Source organism: Osmerus mordax, chromosome 8 (assembly GCF_038355195.1).
Source record: "Osmerus mordax isolate fOsmMor3 chromosome 8, fOsmMor3.pri, whole genome shotgun sequence".
In the NCBI taxonomy this organism is placed as follows: domain Eukaryota; kingdom Metazoa; phylum Chordata; class Actinopteri; order Osmeriformes; family Osmeridae; genus Osmerus; species Osmerus mordax.
This window is the reverse complement of record NC_090057.1, coordinates 15,759,165-15,782,758: the sequence shown is the minus strand read 5'-3', so window position 1 is coordinate 15,782,758 and position 23,594 is coordinate 15,759,165. Positions and strand designations below refer to the sequence as shown.

At 42.2% G+C, this 23,594-nt stretch overlaps 1 protein-coding gene across 1 annotated transcript; it reads right to left on the bottom strand.

Moving 5' to 3' along the window:
- Window positions 1-3,149: 3,149 nt before the first annotated feature.
- On the bottom strand, window positions 3,150-6,547 carry LOC136948143 (uncharacterized). Its single transcript, XM_067242464.1, has 6 exons — window positions 6,368-6,547; window positions 5,288-5,416; window positions 4,931-5,124; window positions 4,404-4,551; window positions 4,003-4,207; window positions 3,150-3,720 (listed from the first exon to the last, which is right to left on the bottom strand). Exons 1-6 carry the CDS (start codon window positions 6,545-6,547, stop codon window positions 3,413-3,415), a joined length of 1,164 nt encoding a protein of 387 aa, XP_067098565.1. The 3' UTR covers window positions 3,150-3,412.
- Between the last annotated feature and the right edge of the window lie 17,047 nt (window positions 6,548-23,594).

Sequence of the window (23,594 nt, the reverse complement as noted above, 5' to 3'; positions counted from 1 at the left end):
TAGTAATATGCTTTAGGAAACAACGGCACACACATAATGGAATGCATCCCATCCACGCACACATGACTCTATGCACACCTTGAGTATGGCCTCCCAGCATGCCTTGATGCAGTTGGTATAGGAGGGATTCCAGGAGCTGTCGTTCCCTGGGTTGATGACGTGCTAGGCTGGAGGAATGAGAATCGTGGGCGCTCGGTGGGAGCTGTGGTGGTCGGTGGACGTGGTGCTTCACCGTTCACCTCATACTGCCCATGTGGTATTAGATCCACGGAGCTGAAGAATCCGTTCTCCCCTGGGAAAAGGGCCACATTTTGACCGTCTGTTAAGTAGAGCGTGTCAACGACCACCTAATGGATTTCAAGAGTTAATAAATTAGAGGTTGAGGAAAGTTAAATTTGTATGGAATGGAACATTGATTGATTGATTACTTTGATGACACATTCTGAAAATTCACTTTTGTGACGTACTTTGCCAGATGCTTATTAATACTAATTTACTAGCACATCGGACGGATTATATCTCACAAATTGGGTAACCAGATTCACAAATGTCACTGGTAGGTGTTGTCAACTTTTGCACAACATTCTGCTCCACAAGAAGCCTTCAAGAACACTCAAACTACACTTTCTCAGACTTACACCAGGATTGACAGTAGGGTCGTGGGGGGGGGGGGGGGGGGGGGGGGCATTGGGGGGGGGGGGGGGGCATTGGGGGGCAATGCCCCCCCCAAATGTAATGCTGTGCCCCCCCCCTCCATAATTTTGTTAAGATATAAATAAGAAATACTGGCAATGGCTATCAATTAAATATCTAGATGGCTACACTTTCCTGCAGAATATGCAGGTCTGCTCTTATTTTGCCTCTCATACATGCTTTGTAAATGCGTGCCCCCCTTGTGAAATAAAAAAGCATTTTCCTCCCCTAACGCATGTGATCTCACTCCAAGCTTTTGATAAAACTTGAGGACTCAGTTTAAATATTTATCTTTGTGCCTGTGGTTAACGTTGAATCTTGTAGCCTACATGGCTCCAAAAAAGAATCTAAATGTATAGTTTGAAATTCAGCATTTCTGGAAGCATTTCAAGTGCTGGAATGTAGTCCACGTGAATTACACGTGTAGGACATCCTTGCTGCACCTTTATCTTGCCGACTCTACCACGTGGAGCCGCTTATAAGAACATGTCGACTTGAAAAGACTCGAATTCACTAATAAAAAGTTGTTTTCATTAGTATAAACCCATTAGGCCTATCGGCTAACTGATAAATAGGCCCAAAAGACTACCAGTGGGTTAAAACCTAGGTTTAAACCAAGCATAGGCTAGTTAAATCAAAGGTATCTGTTCACTAGCCTGGTTCAATAGCCTGTCCGAAATAACACATTACACAAAGAAATCAAAAACATGGTTACTTTCTACAGACATAGTCTAGCCCACTACACACCTGAAATATACGGCCAATTTTGAGTGATGTCATGTCTTCCTCCCTCAAGGTCACAGTTTTAGTGCCTCTTCGTACAGTGTATGTGTCCATCCTTTCAGAATTTTTAGACTGCAATTAATTAAAGGATGTTCAATGTTCAAAGCTGAAGGCTCACACCCCGCCCTGTCTGGTCGGCCTATAGGCGAATGATAGGGCGGGCCACATGAGGGAAGTACAAATATTTAAATTATTTTACCATTTGATTTACTGTTTAACTTAATAACTAGAATGTATTAACAGTCTTAAGCCGGCTGCACAGTGTACGATTTTGGCCACGATTTGGTCGTCTGAGAAAATGTAGTCTCGGTTGAGAATCCTAAAAGATTCCTAAAATCCCCCCAAATTTCTTTAATCCTTTATAATAATTCTGGTTGTTCTGAACATAATAGTTAGGCCTACAGTTGGAGCAATTGGGCCTAAAACTACAAGCGAAAGCGCTTTGTGAAATATTACAGCAAAAAAATTACTTTTATTCTGTAACAGCCCCTGAGCTCTGACGTTAAAACTTTCAATAAATCTAAATATTATTATCTCAGATCAAGGACAGTCTTTCATTTGAAGGAAGCCTCTTGGTTGTTTTTTTGCGGTCAGTTATCATTAGGTTATCCTATTTAATATTTTCCCAGAATTCATTGAAAATGTACAGTAGGCCTACTTAGGCTATAGCCTACGGATTTTTGAGAATAAAGTAATAATACTGTAAATAAAACAACGTCTACAGTAACGTACTGTAGGCCTCTGTCGCTTATACAGTAAGAAACTGTTGATAATAAAGCAATAATAGCTTATTGTTGAAACAACAACATAAATAGGCTACACTTTCCTTTGGTCCTTAATTATATAATAGTCATTAAAACGGTTTTCCATGTTCTGGGGTATGTGGGTCTATGTAGGCCTATTGTAGAGGACCGTGGGCCTACAGTACAAGATGGGGGAGATTCGAATAGAGCAATGCTGACTCCAAATTGCAATAAATATATATTTATTAAAGTACGAAAGGCAGCTTAGTGCTGTCAGTAAAGTCCCAAGCCATAACCGTCCAGCCCAACACCTTATTAAAATAGACCACATTTGTTTACCGACCGGACACCAACCCCAGTGATCATAGCCCAGTCAATATTCTGCTCCTCGCTTGCGTGGTTTCTCTACCAACAGTGGGGGGCAATGAGCATGTGTTGACCACTTAACTGAAGAGGATGAGTGAGGGCGGCAAGTGAGGCGTGAGTTAGGAGTGTCCCGATGAAGTACGGCAGTACTCAAGTCCACGTAGTCCGTAGGCTATAGCGATGACAGTCTTTGCCATTCACAGTCTGCCGCTCTTCTACGGCTCCGCGTGGCACCACTTACATCTGGCTTCCGCTCACGTCCCATCTTGTATCGTCTCATCCCACACAATCCAGTCGTCAAAAGCGATGGCCGCAATCGACCTCTTTTCTTTGCGACCCACAGTTCTTCCTCTCTCCCTCTCTCCTATCTTACCTCTCCCAAATCCCCCCCAGGCGAGACAATCAGTCTTCAATCATCTTTGTCTTTAATTGGACTGATAAACTCTCAAAATCCACTCAAAATTTTAGGCAAACGTTTTACATTTACATTTTAATCATTTAGCAGACGCTCTTATCGTTTTATAATTTGCCACTGCAAGCTGCAGTTAACTAGGTCCAGCTCCACCCAGGCCCCAACAGTCCAGACATATCACAACAATAAGCAGAGTAGGCCTATTCGAAAAGAATACCATCAGTGTTAGGATACAATTTTCTCTGAAGAATGCATTTTATGATCCAGGTTAGAACAACAAAATGTTACTTGAACACTTTTTATTTCAAGACTCACATGACTCAGTCAATAGAGGTGTATTACACGTGTAATCACATGTTGGACATACAAATGAGTGAACAACATGATGCAATTTTAAGACACCAGTAAAGGTTTACTAGTGTTCAACATATCTCTTAGTTACATCAATCAGACACATAACAGCTTCTTGAAAATGCCTGTAGTTCCGGTGTACGGTTGCTTCAAAAAGTGCTTCCATATCTGGGAACTGATCATTGAAATCCATTTCAGGTCTTGACCTCACGTCTGCAGATGGGAAAGGATCAGCACCAAAGGTAGACTCCCGAGTCAGTGATCCTAGGTGCTGCTGGTAGAGGTCAGCCGCTGCAGAGGCATCGAGTAGCTGGTTGACTGGAGCGATAGCTTGGCAACCACCTCTGGATAGTACACTTGGTATCCCCTTTCCTGCAATTAAACACAATTACAAATATTACACATTTCTAGTAGTACCTAGTACCTACCAAGACGGTGCATACTTTTAGACAATACTCGGAAATGGTGTTAAACGCAAAATAAAGTAGAGAGGGTAACATTTCAAGGGAAATTGTAAAGTAGAAAAGCTGAATTAAAATATTCCTCCCAATAGAGAGAAAATTGCATTAGCATGATTCTGTGGCACCCACTGTGACAAAAATAATGTCATTTTTTGTTGTTGTGTAAGAATATGCTGTGCGTACTTCTCCTTACTTGGAATCCGGTGTGCATTCCATGATGCAACTATCCTTGTGATACCAATCTGTGCTAGTTGGCAAGTGAGTTTCGACACGCAGTATTTGGATATGCTGTCCTCCATGTCCAATATCTCTGCATTTGTCATCCCCACCAGAGCAGTCTTCAGTGGGTAGTTCACCCTGTTATTCACCTCTGGCCACATTCTTTCAACTGTATGGTTCTGAATAAATGACAATGACAACACTTTGCTAGAAAAACAACAGTCATGCCAGCATAAATTCACACGCATGCAAATAGTATATGGCTGGACATGCATGGTGTAAACTCTGTGGTGTATTACAGTTTCACTAAGCTGCAAATGTACAAAATTATGACATATTAAAACTTATTTTAAAAAAAATGTCTGCAGTTCTTACTCTTGTGGATTGGGTTTGACAATAAGGAGCCGCCTCTCGATCATGTCTGTGTTCTTGTAACATTTCTTGCATGAACAAGGTCAGGTAAAATTCCTTTCCGTGATCGACTCTGACCTGGTCCCACATCCCATATTTCATTACAGCAGACCTGAAATGTATCCACACAATCATAATCCCAAAATCAAATATTTATAAAATGGATAATTACACCACAAAAAATGTCTTTAAAGTATGAACATTACACTGCACCTGACTTCCATATTGGTTATCAGAGGTGTTTCCCTAAAGTATACCAATGGGGCAGTAATTTAATTTGTAAAAGCTGTATCTTTGTACTATGCAGGCAAACATGAAGACATTCAATTCATGATGTGCTTAATGCCTGAATGAGCCAGTTTCAGCACTTGTTAGATGTAGGGAGCATGTAGGGTAAGACCCAAATGAAGATGCTCGTAAAGATGCTCTTTTGAACATCGTCAGGAAACCAGGACCAGGACTAATACTAAGCCAGCAAAACAAAGGCCTACCTGAAAACTTGGTCATATATTATGACGTTGTTCTTGACTGGCATAGTGGAATGTGCCACAATCATGCTGCTGAATCCATCAATGGCCAACACATGTGTCACACCAAACATGACCAGTTTCTCATTTTGGTCAATATGGAGCTTATGGCCCATATACTTAGCATAGTAGGGTGAGGGATTCAAGTTACGTGCTCCCTTAAAGGACACATACAAAAGCAGATATATTGTTGACTCTCATTATATTCTTAACAACACACATAAACTGATGATAAGTCATGATATCTTATATTTGTGTAAGGACTGATTTATTAACTTAAAGAAACTAGGGAAACAGTTGAAAACAGTGGTAGTAACTTACATTATATCGCTCAGCATTGTATGGTTGGCAAAGATTTTCCAGTATACTGCCAACACGACGCTCTGCAGCATGTACTCCTTTAGCGGCAAGGTAGCCTGTAAGCATCTTGCGGCCATATGTTGGTCCTGCCTAAACAGAGGATGGTCAAAGGTAAATTATTTCCCATAGGCTACAGCAGACTATCAACAAATTAGTTAAAATGTATTCTGCAAACTTATAAAATACATTTACATTACATTTAGTCATTTAGCAGACGCTCTTATCCAGAGCGACTTACAGTAAGTACAGGGACATTCCCCCGAGGCAAGTAGGGTGAAGTGCCTTGCCCAAAGACACAACGTCAGTTGGCATGACTAAAATACCTCAAAATAAGACTATAGAGAATCTAAAAATTGCTTAACCCTCCTGTTATCCTCAAATTTACTAACATCTTTCGTCCTTGGGGTCAAATTGACCCCAAAGATAACAGGAAGATGTATGTGGGTTATCAAAAGGATTGAAAAGAGTGAAATTACTATTTGGACCAATTATGTAAAGCCTGAAAGATATTGGCGATAGAAATTTCGATAGAATGATATCGGCCTCATACTGTATACCATATAGCTTTATCAAGGCCCAATTTCCTGCGGTGAAGCCACACTGGAGTCTATAGGTCTACAGCGGGATGCACTGGGCCTAGAGGGTAAGAGGTAATAAAGCCTCTATGTGTGACACAATTCGTCCCCTATGATGGCACTTTGGTAAGGTGGGTTTCAGGACATTTTGTTGCAAAGCAGTAACCACTCTTCATGTTGCTATTCCATCGTCAGATTTTTTCTGATGTAGGCCTATTCTTACTACTAGAGATAACAACACGTTCCCTCTAATCCCGTTTAATTCCGCAAATTTATAGAACTGAATTTATAGAATTTCTAGACCTAATGAAGACGGGATGGCACCTGATCAGTGGCGTCAACAAAGCATACTTTACAGTGCTGCCTAAAACAGACGTAGGCCTACAAGTCGCGATCTGCCCCTGACTTTAGAATTTGATAGCCAAGTATATTATTTTCCCATCTAGCCTACTGTATTTAACGTTACCTCATTTATAGCGCTAGCCACTTCCACCTGTAATTGCTGTGTGGTCAAAGCATTCCGTTTCGGCACAACATTTTCGGCACAAAACCTTCTGACACTGCGGGCAGAAACACCTCTTTCCACACCGAACTGTGCTGTGATATTGTTAGCAATATCAGCATAGCTACACTTTTCTTGTCGCATCTGCGATATCAAATCAGCGTGAGGAAGAAGAGCCATGTCTGTGTTAGAGCCGGCTTGAATTAGCGCTTTCTTTTCAATACCTGAAGGGCAGGAGGCAGGATCTCGCGAGATCCGTTAGCATTCAGAGGACTGTGAAGTGTGTAGGCATGATTTTCAGTTTGCTGAAAAACTCAAAAGTGCTCTCTCTCTCTCTCTCTCTCTCTCTCTATCACAAACATGTGATAAAATCTCTAAAATATCACAAACCTGTCTCAAAAGCACACATTTGTCTCATGTTGCAAACAATTTTGCCATTATATTACATTTTTGGATATATCATATACACACAGTTATTCAAAACCTAAAGCTCTTCTTTCATGCGCTCCTTTGTACATTTCTGTACAAAATTGAAAGTAAATGGCAGAGATGATGAGAAATTCATGGTAAAGACGAAAACAAGATTGAAACCAAACTTATTTTTTTACTATAAGCATTTGTGGTTGTGAAGACAGTATTACACAGTACAAAAGAAAGAGTGTAGTAGGACAGAAACCAAACCTAACTATGAAAAAGGTGATTACGGAATGGTGTGTCTGTGTGTGCCATGAACTGTAGCATACAGTAATATATACTATTTTCTACAATATTGTCAGAATGTCTTCTTACAGTCACTGTACTGTTGCACGGTATGATACAGCAATCCACCAGACTGTGACCAATCATGCAGTGCACTGCAATACATTGGTGCTAAAATATATGTTTGTGTATAGTATACCGTGTGTTGTGCTGAAACGGCTATTGTGTGTACATTAGAATATGTGTATATTACAGTAGATTGTTACATACATACCTGTTATCTTTTCTACAGTAAAGTTTCAAATTATACCCACCACTGTAAATTGACTCAAATTAGGCTATGTATAGGCCTATTCTAAAGCCATGATTGGTTGGTGTTGAGTAAAGCAATGGGTGTTTGCACGTGAGGAGTTAGTGTAAGGCACTGATGAATTAGTGTGGCATTTTGATTGGTTGTGTTTTAAAAAGGAAATCAAGATGCTTCCCGTTATAATTGTGTGTGTTACCTGGAGAATTGTGTGTTTTGTTTTGCAAAGTGTTTTATGAAATTGAAAACTGAGTCAAAGGCCCAAAATGTGCGTATGGTTTTGCAGATTTGAGGTGTGGTTCTGGTGTTTGAGTGTCAGGTTTCAGAAATTGTGAACTTTGACTTGATGGGTGTGATATGTGAAGAATTAATGGTATCATGCAGTGGTGAAGGACTATGACCCAGGGCTGACTGTAACTGGTGTTGTAAAACACATGTAGTAGGACAGAATAGAGGAACTGGGCACACGGTACTGGTATGGAAAGTCCCCAAAAATAGTGTAGAATCAGCTGGAAATTTTAGATGGCATTGCATCAAAGGCCCAATTGGAGTCAAAGGATATTTACAAATGTAGTATATATCTCGTTGCTGCTCCATGCTGTTTTTGGACTTTGAAGAAGTTGAATTTGGACATAGAATATGATCAGCACTTAAGTATCCACAGCAGTGCCTCTGCCAGTTGTGTGTCTATGTAAATTGCAAAGATAGCCCACATGACCTCAACTTGCTCATCATGACCTCAATACACTTCATTAAAACGTACAACAGACCTGAAAGCAGTAATTTAGGTGGGGGGAGGGAGGGTTGGGGAGGGTTTCTTGCACGGGTGTGAGCCCCGTCTTGTAATGTTTCTAATATATATTAAAGAATTTCGGGTTAATCAAAGATTTATGAACAAAGTTGCAACTAGCACACTCGGTCACCATGTGCATCCAGCTTGGTGTGTGTGTTTTCTCCTTAAGAACCTGCTGCTATGTCGTCAAGATAGTAGGCTACTGTACGCTACACATCACAGGTTTAAAATAAAAGAAAAGCTACCCGTTGCTGCCCTCTGGTGTTTGGAAGTAATAACACCCCCAATCGTTGCACATCTCCCCCCCCCCCCTCTCTTTCACTAGTGTCAGTATGCATAATACGGCCGATCAAATAAACGAGTAAATGGCTCGTTATACCGTTTGTGTTATATGGTTATTCCGTAATTCCAAAATGAAACAAAACAACGGAAACCAAACCTTTCCCCATAATCTGGTTCTGACATACGAAATGGACAAAACGATATTACGAGTCTATTTTTCATTTTTTGCAGATACCAGCATAAAGGATATGGAATAATCAAACAAATGAGTAAATGGCTCGTTATACCGTTTGTGTTATATGGTTATTCCGTAATTCCAAAATGAAACAAAACAACGGAAACCAAGCCTTTCCCCATCGTCTGGTTCTGACATCCAAAATGGACAAAATGATATTACGAGGCTATTTTTTATTTTTTGCAGATACCAGCATAAAGGATATGCAATAATCAAACAAATGAGTAAATGGCTCGTTGTACCGTTTGTGTTATATGGATATTCCGTAATTCCAAAATGAAAGAAAACAACGGAAACTAAGCCTTTCCCCATCGTCTGGTTCTGACATCCAAAATGGGCAAAACGATATTACGAGGCTATTTTTCATCTTTTGCAGATACCAGCATAAAGGATATGGAATAATCAAACAAACGAGTAAATGGCTCGTTGTACCGTTTGTGTTATATGGATATTCCGTAATTCCAAAATGAAACAAAACAACGGAAACTAAGCCTTTCCCCATAATCTGGTTCTGACATCCAAAATGGGCAAAACGATATTACGAGGCTATTTTTCATCTTTTGCAGATACCAGCATAAAGGATATGGAATAATCAAACAAACGAGTAAATGGCTCGTAATACCATTTGTGTTATATGGTTATTCCGTTATTCCAAAAAAAACGAATCAACCAAAAACAAGCCGTTATACTTAAATGTCTGTTCGACTTACTAAAATGACAAAACGATATTACGGCCCTATTTTGCGTTTGTCAACACGGGTTGCAAAATAGAAAAACCAATGGCCACAAGGTACACGGACCGATCATCTACATTTAAAACAAAGTTGTAACACAAAATGTCAACTACACTTTGAATCACTGTACCTACATCCATCAAAGATACAAACCTGTGAATCTCAAACAAGACCCTATTGGTCAACAACTTGATATCGATCTTATCTTTCTCTCCTGATAAATTATGCAACTCTACACCTAATCTCTCACATTCCCTGAACACCATACTACCTTCACTCTTTGTCTCTTTGCTGCAGCTCATGTTGTCTTGCTTGTCGTCTGTCAGTAATAAATTATTAGATTTGAACTAGTAACTCCTCACTGACAGGGGGGGAGGGGTGGACAGTAACAATTGATTGGCTTAATCTTTGTATGAGTTACAATGTGTTGCTGGGGTGTTTGTGTGTGTTGCTGGGGGGGAGGGTGCTTAGCTGGATATAATTGGTTTGTTTACTCTGATTAATACCCAATAAGATCATATCCCCTGTCACTCACTTGTGCCCCTCCCCCCTGTCACTGTGGTAAATTGTATCATGTTCCCGCCCTTTTATGATAGACCAATAGTAAGCAGTTTAAGAAAAATAGAAGGGGGTTTAAATATAAGTGCATTTGTCTTTAGACTTTACTTACCAACAATTATGGAAAACAAACTCCAACTCCTTCGAAAGCCACGCGTGTGGATAATCGGCAGCTCGCTGATTTACTGGCTTGAACGCCACCTGACCGCCACACGGCCACGGGACACAGCCACCCTCGGCTTGATGTGCCAGATTGAGTGGATGGGGAAGAGGGGTATGAGATGGGAGCAGCTCCTGCCTCTTCTCCAGAGAACACCGGGTCCAGGTCCCGACGTAATGATCGTACATCTAGGTGGAAACAACCTGGCCTCTCAAACGTCGTGTTCTCTGCTGATCCAAATGAGGAACGATCTTGGATGGTTACTGCAAAAGTACCCCAGTACCAAGATCATATTTTTAGATATTATTCAGCGACGGGTCTATCGGAACCATGTACCTGGCATCAGTGTGTATGGGATTGAACAGGCCCGAAGGCGTGTTAATGCCGGCATAGCCGCCTTTCTGGCTGATAGGGGCATGTCTGGCATCCGAAACAGCAACATCCATCATAAGGATGATTGTTATTTTAGGGACGGCGTTCACCTAAATTTCAGGGGAAACGAAATGTTTCTTTTGAATGTCCACTCAGGTCTGAGCAAGATATTGTGAAGACTCCCGCCTAAAAGCAACAAAGGCTCTTTTAAGAGCCACCTAAATAACCCCAAAATAAACTTTCACTAATGCACTGAAAGTCACATTGAGCTGATCACTCTCACTCATTCAAATCCAAATGTCCTCCACCACCTTTCACACAATAGCCTACTTAAATTTGGGATTGGCTTAATTTGTTGTTTAATCTATGTGATATATAATTGTCTCATTATGTGCTGGTGATTGAAGATAATGCAGATCAGTTCACAAAAAAAGTCACTAGATGGCGGAGTTGAGGGGAATATAAAAACGCGCCTTTTTCCGAGTATGAACATACTTTTTTTTTTTTATAGTAAACCTTGCAAGATACAAGTATACTCAAAATACAAATTTTATATGAAGCCCAATGTACCAAAAACGTCAAAACGCAACCATGTCATGCCACTTAGGCACTGTAAAACTGGAGAGGGAGTCAGGTGGCTGAGCGGTGAGGGAATCGGGCTAGTAATCCGAAGGTTGCCAGTTCGATTCCCGGTCAAGCCAACTGACGTTGTGTCCTTGGGCAAGGCACTTCACCCTACTTGCCTCGGGGGAATGTCCCTGTACTTACTGTAAGTCGCTCTGGATAAGAGCGTCTGCTAAATGACTAAATGTAAATGTAAATGTAAAACTAAAACAAAGCCAGTATAACATCAGTCTGTCGTGCATTCCAAGCTAGGTAGCTAGCTACTGTCAGAATTCAGTAAATCACAGGCACTCCTCGGACTTAAGCTCGATTATTAAAAAAACCACAGCTGGGAAATGTTAGAGGTTTTCACAGTCCTGTAGAGGAGACCTTCATGAACAGAATGACATCAAATTGAGGCTGTGGCATTGAAGTTCAGGTTAGTAGCCAATGGCTCAAAGTACTCTCAGCCCATTACAGACGTCTTAAAATGGGAAAACCTCTGTGCCACATACGGGATGGTATTGGCATAGGGATTGGCTCTAATTTGAGTGACAGGTTGATTAACCAATTGAAAAACTCATCTGGGAATTTTGATTTTTGTAAGGGGAGGGCCGAGATTTTACTGTCGCCGTTTGGCTTCCTAAACAGCAATAGAATTACAATTTTCTCTAAACCGCGTCGCGTACAGCATAACAGTGAGCTACACTGGCTTAAAACTACAGGTATATAATGATAATTGTACCCATTAACTGTTTACTAGTAATATTATCTCATAATAAATCATAAAACGTTCATTGATATGTGAGCCATGTTTATTATTTTAACGATTGAAAACGGATGTATCACAGACCGCTATCGTATATGTCGTCCAACAGAGGCTAATTATGCTAACGTCTCAGTCAACAAGCAAAAATTGACTACTGTTTTCGAAAGTAAATGTACTAATAATATCATCGTACATCATATTGTACATTAAATCTCACAAGTGTGTTTTTTATGACAATTTTAAATGAGCAATAAGTTCAGTTTAGCATTTGTTGACGCTTGGAACTCTCCGTTGTGATTACATTGAGAGCAGAACGTTTGTCCTCCCTATAATTAGGGCCATTGTAGAATTTGGTTAAATCAGCCCTGACTTCTGTAATCAGATTCAGAGCTAATAGTGTCTTACTGAGTGTACTTCGTGACTGCCATCTGACTGTAAGTAACCAGAGTTTGTTTCATTCATTTGTGTTTTGTAAAATATTTGCCTCTCGGACAGAGGGTAAGGGTATAGCAGCTAAATTGGTCAATAGGTAGCTAGCTAGAGATCGAGTTTCAGGGTACTTGCCGCCGAGTGAGTCCCTGGCTTTGTTTACATAATTAGGGCCATTGTAGAATTTGGTTAAATCAGCCCTGACTTCTGTAATCAGATTCAGAGCTAATAGTGTCTTACTGAGTGTACTTCGTGACTGCCATCTGACTGTAAGTAACCAGAGTTTGTTTCATTCATTTGTGTTTTGTTAAATATTTGCCTCTCGGACAGAGGGTAAGGGTATAGCAGCTAAATTGGTCAATAGGTAGCTAGCTAGAGATCGAGTTTCAGGGTACTTGCCGCCGAGTGAGTCCCTGGCTTTGTTTACATAATTAGGGCCATTGTAGAATTTGGTTAAATCAGCCCTGACTTCTGTAATCAGATTCAGAGCTAATAGTGTCTTACTGAGTGTACTTCGTGACTGCCATCTGACTGTAAGTAACCAGAGTTTGTTTCATTCATTTGTGTTTTGCTAAATATTTGCCTCTCGGACAGAGGGTAAGGGTATAGCAGCTAAATTGGTCAATAGGTAGCTAGCTAGAGATCGAGTTTCAGGGTACTTGCCGCCGAGTGAGACCCTGGCTTTGTTTACATAATTAGGGCCATTGTCAGCTGCCCCTTTAGCATATTTAGGCGAGTAGCACTGCAGAGGCAGCCTCGTCTGGCAGCCTCCGTGCACGAAGACTCGGTCGAACAAAGACAGGGAGTCTACCTGCGGGAGTCCACCGAGGATGGCCGACGTGGTGGATCACCTCTTCTGATAAGCATCACCCTATTTGTATTCTAATCCACCTAGAACATATTCATAGCTAGCATGTGTTTCTTCAGCATTCCCGTTCATTACACTACTCGTAGATGTAGATATATCACAAAGTATATACGGTCAACTTCTAACCTTCACTACCTATCCAGATCTTCTCCACCTGCCCTCTCTCTTTCTATAGGGCTCTGGAACTGCCAGTCTGCTGTGAACAAGGCAGACTTCATCCCAGCGTTTGCATCTCATGCTTCTCTTCATGCCCTTGCGCTGACAGAGACATGGATCCGCCCTGAGAACACTGCAACTCCAGCTGCTCTCTCCGTCAACCACTCCTTCACTCACTCACCCCGCTCAACCGGGCGGGGTGGTGGGACAGGGTTGCTTCTTTCCCCACATATTAAATACACATCCACACCACTCCCTGTTACTGCCAAATCATTTGAACACCATTATGCGATGCTAACTGATCCTATCAAAGCATGCTTAATTGTTCTTTATCGCCCACCAGGCCCGCTAGCCGACTTTGTGGAGGAGCTGGACATGCTCCTCAGCGTCCTCCCGGATGATGAAACCCCCCTGATAGTCCTTGGGGACTTCAACATCCACCTCCAAGGAACTCAGGCCGTCGACTTCTTGTCTCTCCTGACCTCCTTCGACCCGACGCTGCTGAGCACACCGGCGACCCAAAAGGCAGGCAAACAGGTAGACCTCATCCTGACACGTAACTGTATCACTGACTTAACCTCTGTAACCCCACTGCATATTTCTGATCACTACTTTATCCAATTCTCTATCTCTCTCCCTCCAACTCCTTCTACCTCCCCTCCCCTTGTAACTTTCCGGCGCAACCTCCCCCTCCCATTTATCCTCTATTGTAACATCCTCCCTCCCCCCCATTGACGAGTTCTCGTCCCACCCCACTAACACTGCCACCGACACCTTGTTAACCACTTTAACTGCATCACTTGACTCTCTCTGTCCCCTGTCAACCAGGCCTGCACGATCTTCTCCCTTCTGCCCGTGGCTTACGGATGTTATTCGTGAAGAACGGTCCACCCTTCGGGCAGCCGAGAGGAGATGGCACAAGTCCAAAGGCGGTCTGGACCTTGATAAGTATCACTCCCTCCTCAAATCCTTCTCTTCTCACATAACTGGTGCTAAAACCCTCTACTTTCTGAACAAAATTAACTCTGCTTCAAACCCCCACAAACTTTTCTCTACCTTCTCCACCCTTCTTAACCCACCTCCCCCACCCCCTCCCTCCACCCTGACAGCAGACGACTTCTCCTCCTTCTTTGAGAAAAAAGTCGCCGACATTAGCAGTCGGTTCCCTAAACCCACCTTTCTACCCTCTCACCCTCCATGACTGACCCAACTAAATGTCTAAACTCTTTTTCTCCCCTGTCTGAGGCAGAGATCTCTGACCTCATTCTCTCTCATCGCCCCACCTCCTGTCCCCTTGCCTATACCCTCCCCTCTCTTTCAAACCATCTCCCTCTCCATCATAACTTTTCTTCTCCATGTCCTAAACTCCTCTCTCACCTCTGGCACCTTCCCCTCTGCCTTCAAACAGGCTAGAGTTACCCCTCTACTCAAAAAACCCTCCCTTAACCCTGCCGTTCTCCAGAACTACAGACCGGTATCACTGTTACCCTTCCTTTCAAAAACAATTGAACGTGCTGTATCTAACCAACTGTCTAACTTTCTCTCTCAGAACAACCTGCTTGACCCCAACCAATCGGGCTTCAAGACCGGCCACTCCACAGAGACTGCCCTCCTTTCAGTCACCACTGCCCTCCAGTCTGCCAGAGCGGCTTCCAGGTCATCCGTTATCATTCTGCTGGACCTTTCTGCAGCGTTTGATATGGTTAACCACCAGATCCTGCTCGCCAGACTTTCTGAGATGGGCATCACTGGCACTGCACTCCAGTGGATCTCATCCTACCTGTCGGGAAGATCCTACCAGGTTTCCTGGGGAGGCAAACTGTCAGGCCCTCGCCAGCTCTCCACTGGTGTCCCACAGGGCTCCGTCCTTGGACCCCTCCTCTTCTCTCTGTACACCACCTCACTTGGACCAATCATCACCTCCCATGGCTTCTCCTACCACTGCTACGCTGACGACACGCAGCTGTACCTGTCGTTCCCCCCGACCGATCCGGGGATCTCAGCTAGGATTGAGGCCTGCCTCACAGACATCTCCGCCTGGATGACCGAGCACCACCTCCAGCTGAACCTCGCCAAAACAGAACTTCTCATCATCCCGGCTAAACCCTCCATCTCCCACGATCTCTCAATCACCCTGGGATCTGCGACGGTGACCCCTTCATCCTCTGCCAGGAACCTTGGGGTTACCATGGACGACGAGCTCTCCCTCACGGCCCACATTGCTGCGGTCTCCCGGTCGTGTAGATTCACCCTCTACAACATCCGGAAGATCAGGAGATACCTGTCTGAGCACTCCACCCAGCTGCTAGTCCAAGCACTCGTCCTCTCCAAGTTGGACTATTGCAACTCGCTGCTCGCTGGTCTCCCAGCATGTGCAACCCGCCCTCTTCAGAGGATTCAGAACGCGGCGGCCCGCCTGGTCTACAATCTACCCAGACACTCCCATGTTACCCCGCTCCTCATCTCTCTCCACTGGCTACCTATCATGGCCCGTATCAGATTCAAGACCCTGGTATTGACCTTCCGAGCAGTGAACGGCACTGCACCCGTCTACATCAAGTCTCTCCTGCAGCCTTACACCCCCACCCGTCACCTAAGGTCTTCTTCAGACAACCGCCTGGTGGTCCCACCGCTCAAGACCGCCCGGTCCCAACACAAGCTCTTCTCCTGTCTGGCCCCCCAGTGGTGGAATCAACTCCCCACCTCCATCAGAGACACTGACTGTCTCTCCACCTTCAAGAAAAGGCTCAAGACGCACTTGTTCCGGGAGTACAACGGTACTTAGGAACGGTTCGCTTGACCCGATGTTAGTTTCCTCAACGATCACGATGACTCTTGCTTAGAGACTTGTTGCTCTTGTGGTTAGTGGTAACTGATTTAAATGTTTGTTCTCGCTGTGATATATTGTTTTATTACTGTTGCTTGCTTTTTTCCACAGGTACACTTGCACTTATAGCTGTTCATGTTGTTTAATTGTAACTTGTTTAACTACATGCTCTTATGGTTCTTCCCTTTGGCACTTACTTTGGTTGTTCACAATGTGTGCTTCATGTTTTGGCTACTCGCGATGTTTTTTGGCTATCTTGTTGTTATGATCAGTGACCTATGCACTTTGTAAAGCTCTCTCTTGGAAGTCGCTTTGGATAAAAGCGTCTGCTAAATGAATAAATGTAAATGTAAGTAACTACGAACTCCAACGCCGTTGGTTGCAGCAATAACGTGACAAAAATAACGAAAATAGGCTATAATTTTGCCTACAAAGCATTTGTTAGAGCCTATGTATTACTGTACATACATCTCAGATGTTAATAATTTTCTAATTGAATAGCACATCATACTACAGAAATAACAGTTCCATGTTCTCTTTAGTAGCCTATGGTAATTTATTAAATTAGTTATTTCCTATGTCATTGGACGTCAGAGACCTCAAGAGTAAAGTGCATTGTGCATAGTTGTAGGTAGCCTCCTAATGTTTTTTATGTTTTTTTGTTTTGTCTCGCTGACACTATCATCGTACTGGAGCAAGTGGAGCCTCATGGAAACATCGAAGCAGCAGCATCACCTGTGAAGCCCCCTGCTAAGCACCCTAAGCTTAGCTCTCACCAGGAGCTTCTCACATTAGAGAAGGAGTGATGCATGCTCGACATATAAAATGCAAAAATTAAAAAAGATGTCCTGTTGCTACAGAAAGAGGTCCTAACTCTTCAGAAGCAGAGGCTACTGGATCTAAGCCAGTCACAAGAAATAGAAAGATTTTTGAATGAACTCTGAAACTGAAATTGTGTAATGTATTTATTTGCAGCATTCTGCACTTGAGCATCTTCCATATCATCCTCAAGTGGGTGCTCATCCTCCTCGGGTAGATCATCTCCTACTCTCTTCCCAAAGTTGTACAAAACAGCTACTGCAACAATGATGGTCAGGGTAGTGTCCAATTTTGTGCGGAGTCCCAACTGTATACATGGAAATCTCCGCTTCCACACCCCAAACACTCTCTCTATTACCCCTCTTGTTTGAATGTGAGAGTAGTTGTAGTTTTTTTCTGCCTAGGTCTGAGGGTTCAAAAGTGGAGTCATCAGGTATGGGCGACATGCATAGCCATTGTCCCCCACTAGGTGTCCATGGATCTCCCCTCTCCAGCAGTGCACAAAGTTGACCGTTGTCAAAGATTCGTCTGTCATGTGTGGATCCTGGCCATCTTGCAACAACGTGTGTGATCTGGGCCTGGTCATCACACACAACTTGGACATTAATTGAGCAGTAGCCCTTTCAATTCCGAAACAGTTCCCCATTCCCACCACCTGGGTTGGTAATGGGAATGTGGGTGCAGTCGATAGCCCCAATTACTCCTGGAAAACCTGCTCTCCCATAAAATCCAGCTGTTGTCTCTCTCCTTGGTTCAAAGTGAATGTACTGAGCCTTTAAACTTGCAATTGCCTTGGACGCTCTGCTGACAATTCTGCAGACTGTGGATTTATGAACTCCGAAAAGATCCCCATCAACCATCTGAAAACACCCTGTAGCATAAAATCGCAAAGCTACTAGGAGCTGGAGAAGCGGTGGCACAGCAAAATTCCTCTCACTTCCATGCTTGATTGCTGGTCCAACCTTCCCATTCAGGTATATGACAGACTCCTTTATAAATCTGTACCGCTGTGAAAACTCGCTGTTGTCATAGAATTCAATTGGGTTTAACCTATCTCTAATTTTCCTGCGAGGAACACTTTCCTCTAACCCCATCCAGCGAAGATATGCAGCCATGTTGTCAATAAAACTGAGATAAACCTCCTCCAGGGGTGGTTTAAATATAACTGCTAATCCAGGTTTAGACTAGGTTTAAAATGACTGGTGCAACAGATTTAAATTTAATCTAGATTTAAATGGAAATTATACAGAGATTGTCAAAGGGTTAGATTTACCCAGGATTAATTGTAAACTAAGGTTAAACTAGGTTTAAAGTTTGGTGCAACTGGATTAAAAGACAAACTTGGTTTAAACCTAGTTTAAGAGTTCATCCTTGTTGGTGCAACCCAGCGTAGGTTTAAAACAAATTCAGATTTGATTGGAACTCTCTTTTATACATTTATAGTTGGATTTGACATTTAACAGACATTTAATTCATTTAGCAAGTTGTTTAACTCAAACAACCATAACACGGTACATATGGTATACAAAGCTGCAGTTAGCTTGGATATTATCTTTACATATAGATGGGGTCTTGTTGATGCGCACGCAGCTTCAAGGCAGAAAGACGCGTTCCATTTCACTTTTACTGTACCTACACCTTTAATGTTCCCGCCATCCCCCCATTTCTGAATAAAGTTCGACTGATCTGATTTGTTGATTTCTGTTGCTATGAAAACCAGTTTAGCCAAGCTAACTAACATTGTTTTTAGCTAGCTTGCATTACCATTCAATTGCTAACAAAACATTAGTAAAAATAGCTTGCTAATCGGGCAGAACTTAAACTCGGGCAGGAGACTCTGAGACCTCGCGCCACTAGCATCTCGTCATATCACGCAGTCGGAGCACAGCTAGATAATCAGCGTCAGCGCTCTTGGGTACCCAGCATGCAGTGCGGCATTTAAAAAAACAACAGCTACGCAAGGGATTTCAGTTGTTGTGTTCGTTCAGTTAGATGTTTGTAATGTTATTGTTTGTTAGTTAATATAATCTTGTTGGTCACCTTGAGTGTGCATGCTGTGTAGTTTAATGGGAACAGAGAGTCGGCCATTTTACTATCACAGGCTATACTTGCAAGGAGCTGAACGTGGGCTGTACCCTAGACCAGACCAATTGCCTATGAGGCTAATCTTGATTCTGGATTGACTGAGATTCTGGAAAGAGATCTACTCAAGAAGAGAGTCAATATCTGTGGTTTTCAAGCCATCTTTGAGAAAATTTGAAAACAATGTTGCGGTTAATATGTTTTGATTGTGGGAGGCAACTTTTGGACTACACCTAAACCTCATGCGGCCACCGCACCACCTGCACTGGGAAAGAGGGAAACGGCATGGATGGGGAAAGTGTGTGGGCAGAGCAAGCAGTAGTAGTACATAAACTACACACGTCCTTTACTAAAGTGTATTCTGACTTTCATAAAGTTATTGTTGTAATCAAAGCTTTTAAAGAATGGATCTCTGCATGATGGGCCTGACCAGAGCACAGGTGGCCTGACAGAACACGCTTCAAAGTTGTCACTTTCAAAAGGGTGGCATTTTAACCCTGTCAGTCCAAAATGTCTAAAAGTTGGTACGCATGCCATACTGCCAATGGGGAACAAAGAAGTCTCAAGAACCCATAATGTCGGCAGCATGGATATTTCTCTACAGTGACAATTTGTGAAGAATTTCAAAAAATGACTTCAAATCAGCCATTGATCCAATTGTCTTGAAATGTTGTGTACATGTATGAAATACATGTCTGTGTCATGTCAATTTTGTAATGGTTTGCAATGCTGAGGAGGAACCCGCCATTGCTGCCTGCATCTATATTCATTATTAGGATTCCTCCGTAAGGAGGAAACCTATTGTTATTATTAGTTTTATTATTATTATTATTCTAGTTCCATGGGAGTCATTGCAGCCCCTAGAACCCTTGGATAACTTTTTGTGAAATTTGGCACACTCATTAAGGACAGTTCCTTCTATACCTACACCAAGTTTCGCTCACGCTACAATAATACTTTACACATCCGCCAGTAAAAAACTGATACTCTGATTCAATCACAAGTTCATGAAGACTCTTGAGAATGTTTAAAACACAAATCTGAGAAAAGGTTGACTGTGAGATGAAAAGTAGATTTTTGGTGAATATTTGAAACATGCATGCTTGGCTAATTGCTAATGAAATTTCCAATGTAATGTCTCCCTCTGCTCCTCAGCGCGCACGCTCCACATTCTCACACACTCAGCCTTTCCCTTGACACACGCGCAAGCTTGACGAGACGCATACACAACATTTCAGGCAATTGTGGGCTGACCAAGCCCCCACTCATTGCTTGGTCTTTAGCAAAGGCCCATGTGGATCTTGATGGTATTGCATTTCCGATTTTGTATGCAATGGTAAAAAGTTCTCAAAATCCTGAAACATTGATAATATAGGCCAAGAGTAACTACCACACCACAAATGGCCCAATATCACCCATAAGTGACGCTACAGGCCACGCCCTGATACACAAAGATACAAGGCTTTCTGGAATGGGTAGGCTCACCAAGCCCCCTCCGTTTCACTAGTTGGCTTGAAATAAAAGCCCTTGTGGATCTTGATGGTATTGCATTTCAGATTTGGTATCCCATTGGTAAGTCTGCAGCATGGAATTTTACAGTGACAATTTGTAAAGAATATACATTTTTCAGTGGTTTGCAATGTTTGGAGGAATCCGCCATTGCTGCTTGCAGTTATATTTAGGGTTCCTCCGGTAGGAGGAAACCTATTGTTATTGGGTGTGCTCAAGCCTTCGGCGAGAGCACAACATTTGTCCTCTCACATATATATTATTATTATTTTTATTTCTTTTTGCCCCCCTAAAACTCAGTCAATATTTGGCCTACATAGACAACGTAGGTGTCAAAAGTTTCGTCTTGGTAGCGATTGAGCTGCTTCTATTGGAATTTACGTTGCATGGTTTAGGCTTCAGTTAAGTTTTTGTGGCGAAAAGTGAAGCTAACGGTGGCTAATTTGCTAGCCACAGTCACTGACGTTACTAACGTCACTGCGTCACTAACGTCACGAAAACACGCGTGACTACCTTTGGCAGAACATTCGTTTCGCATCTGTTAACTTGGGGTATAGCTAGGCTAACTATAGCTTTACTGCAAGGCAGCTGCAGAAACGCCACAAGAAAAGAGGCCAGGGTGATAACTATTTACTCATTTTACTTTGTGATATGACACACAATTGTGATGTGTAATGTACAATATAAGCTGATATTATTAAGGAAGTACATCTACTTTCGGAAACAGTAGTCTACTATTTCACTGAAGTATTAGCATCATGACATTAGCCTGTGTTGCCCGGGCAACACATACTACAGTGGTCTATGATGTACCTGTTTTCAAAATAAACATTCCTCACATATACATTTTCGTTGTATGATTTATTCTGACATTAGTAAACGATTTGTTGGTGAAATTACCATTACCTGTGGTTTCAAACCAGTGTAGCTCACTGCAACGCTGTAGCCTACCCGAGACACTAGTGTGAGTAGCTAACAAAAACTCCTCAGCTGTTTAAGTCAAACTGCGACAGAACATGTTCGGCACTCCCCTTACTCAAAAGTCTTTCAATAGGGAAACTATCTGACTACTAACCTGAACTTCATTACCACAGCCTAAACTTTGTCAATCTGTTCATGAAAATAATTAATTTCAGCCTAAACCGTACAACAGAACGTTAAATCCAATTCAACCAACGCAATCGCTACCGAGACGAATACAGCAGTAGTCTAGTACTGTACCGTAGTCGTAGAATTTACCGGGGCAGCTTCTCCACACAGGGCTATATTGCATTTTGCGTTGTTACTGACAATGATCGCTACCAGTGAGCTTTTTATGAATGAGCGATTTTCCACTAAATAAATGTCAAGCTAATTTACGTTTTTGGGGGCATATTTTCAGTTAGCAGATGGTACTGTTTGAATCGCGATTCTATCTTCTGCCGGTAACGTCGTAGAATAATCTTCAAAGGGGGTTCTTTATTAATGAATGAATGCAATATGAGTAGGCTAAATGCCTGAAAATATCACGAGAAGGGAAAACTTAAAAGGACGTTTAAGTCATAGAGATTAGGTCCATTTTTACACCGGTCTGCCAAATGTATTCGTTTTGATTCAGCTATGAGGCTGCCTCTTGCAGGGGAAATGAGAAGACATCATATTTCATTCTACACTTCACTCGTATTTTGAGTTGTAAATGAGCAGCAAAAAAAAGATGCTTTTAAATCTATGTAATATTTATGCATAATAAGTAGGCCCTATGCATTTTTATATAAAATATACAGGAATATCAGTTGTAAAAATGGCATTAAAATCCCTGTACAACCGACGCAAGCAAGCACACCCTACAATTTCCCCAGAAATTGTACCCTCTCTAGTTGGTGGTATTATTATTTTTTATTTTTTTTACCCATGGGAGTCAATGGCAGCCCCTAGACCAGTACCGTAAAAAGTTGTGAAATTTGGCATGTTGAAACTGCAGACCATTAGTAACTACCATACCAAACATGGGCCATGTGAGACAATAGGTGGCGCTACAGGCCACGCCCCAATATGTCAATTTTCAAATTGATGCCATTTGCAGGCCATAAGTCCCAAAATTCTGAAATTCATTACATATGCCTTATTTCTCATGAGGAACAAAAAAGCCTCTGGAAGCTATAACGGCCGCCATATTGGATTTTTCTGTACAATAAAGATTAAGGAAACACGTTTTTTCGCTACTCCTCCTACATTTTTGGTCGAATTTTCTTCAAAATTGCCATAGATGATCTCCAGACTGAGCCTCACAAAGGTTATCATAGGGATTTCTGATTTTCAAAACCGTTTGTCCGGTAGAGCCAATCAAAATATACAACAAAGCAACCAAACAGGACGTTTGGTCAAATCTCAACAAATCTTTGAGATATCAACACCAAACTTGGTATGTCACGTGGAAGACACTACAACATGTTACCATGTGCAAAGGCAACTTCATACCTCTAAAAATGATTGATATAAAGCAAATCGAATTTATCGCTAATGCTAAAATAATGCATTACACATCCGCCGGCCAAAAACTTATACTCTGATCCAATCACAAGTTCATATGAAGACTCTTGAGAATGTTTATTATACAAATCTGAGAAAAAGTTGACTGTAAGATGAAAAGTCGATTTTTAGTGAATATTTGAAACATGCATGCTTGGCTAATTGCTCCCCTCGCCTGCTCCAAATTCTCACACACTCAGCCTTCCCTTGACACACGCATGCTTTCTTGAAATTGTGTGCTGACCAAGCCCCCACCCTCTTTTTTTAGCCCCTGTTTCATTTCGCTTCCAATCGCAGCTCGCCGTTACGAATATAAATTATTTTTCGGCGGCCATTGTTGTTTTCAACTGGAGTCCCGTGATAGCCGTGTTGGAGGCATCCACTTTCGGTAAGTCCTGTTTTTACACATTTTAAGCTAGAATTAATGATTGGGTTTGTGAAAGTACACTACTATTGAATTATGGTTAAGGTTTAGCCCTTT

Coding starts and splice junctions, on each gene's coding strand:
- LOC136948143 (XM_067242464.1), bottom strand. CDS start 6,547: ATGCGACAAGAAAAGTGTAGCTATGCTGATATTGCTAACAATATCACA. Junction 5,125..5,287: donor ACAATGCTGAGCGATATAAT/GTAAGTTACTAC, acceptor GTGTCCTTTAAG/GGAGCACGTAACTTGAATCC. Junction 4,208..4,403: donor GTCAAACCCAATCCACAAGA/GTAAGAACTGCA, acceptor TCATTTATTCAG/AACCATACAGTTGAAAGAAT.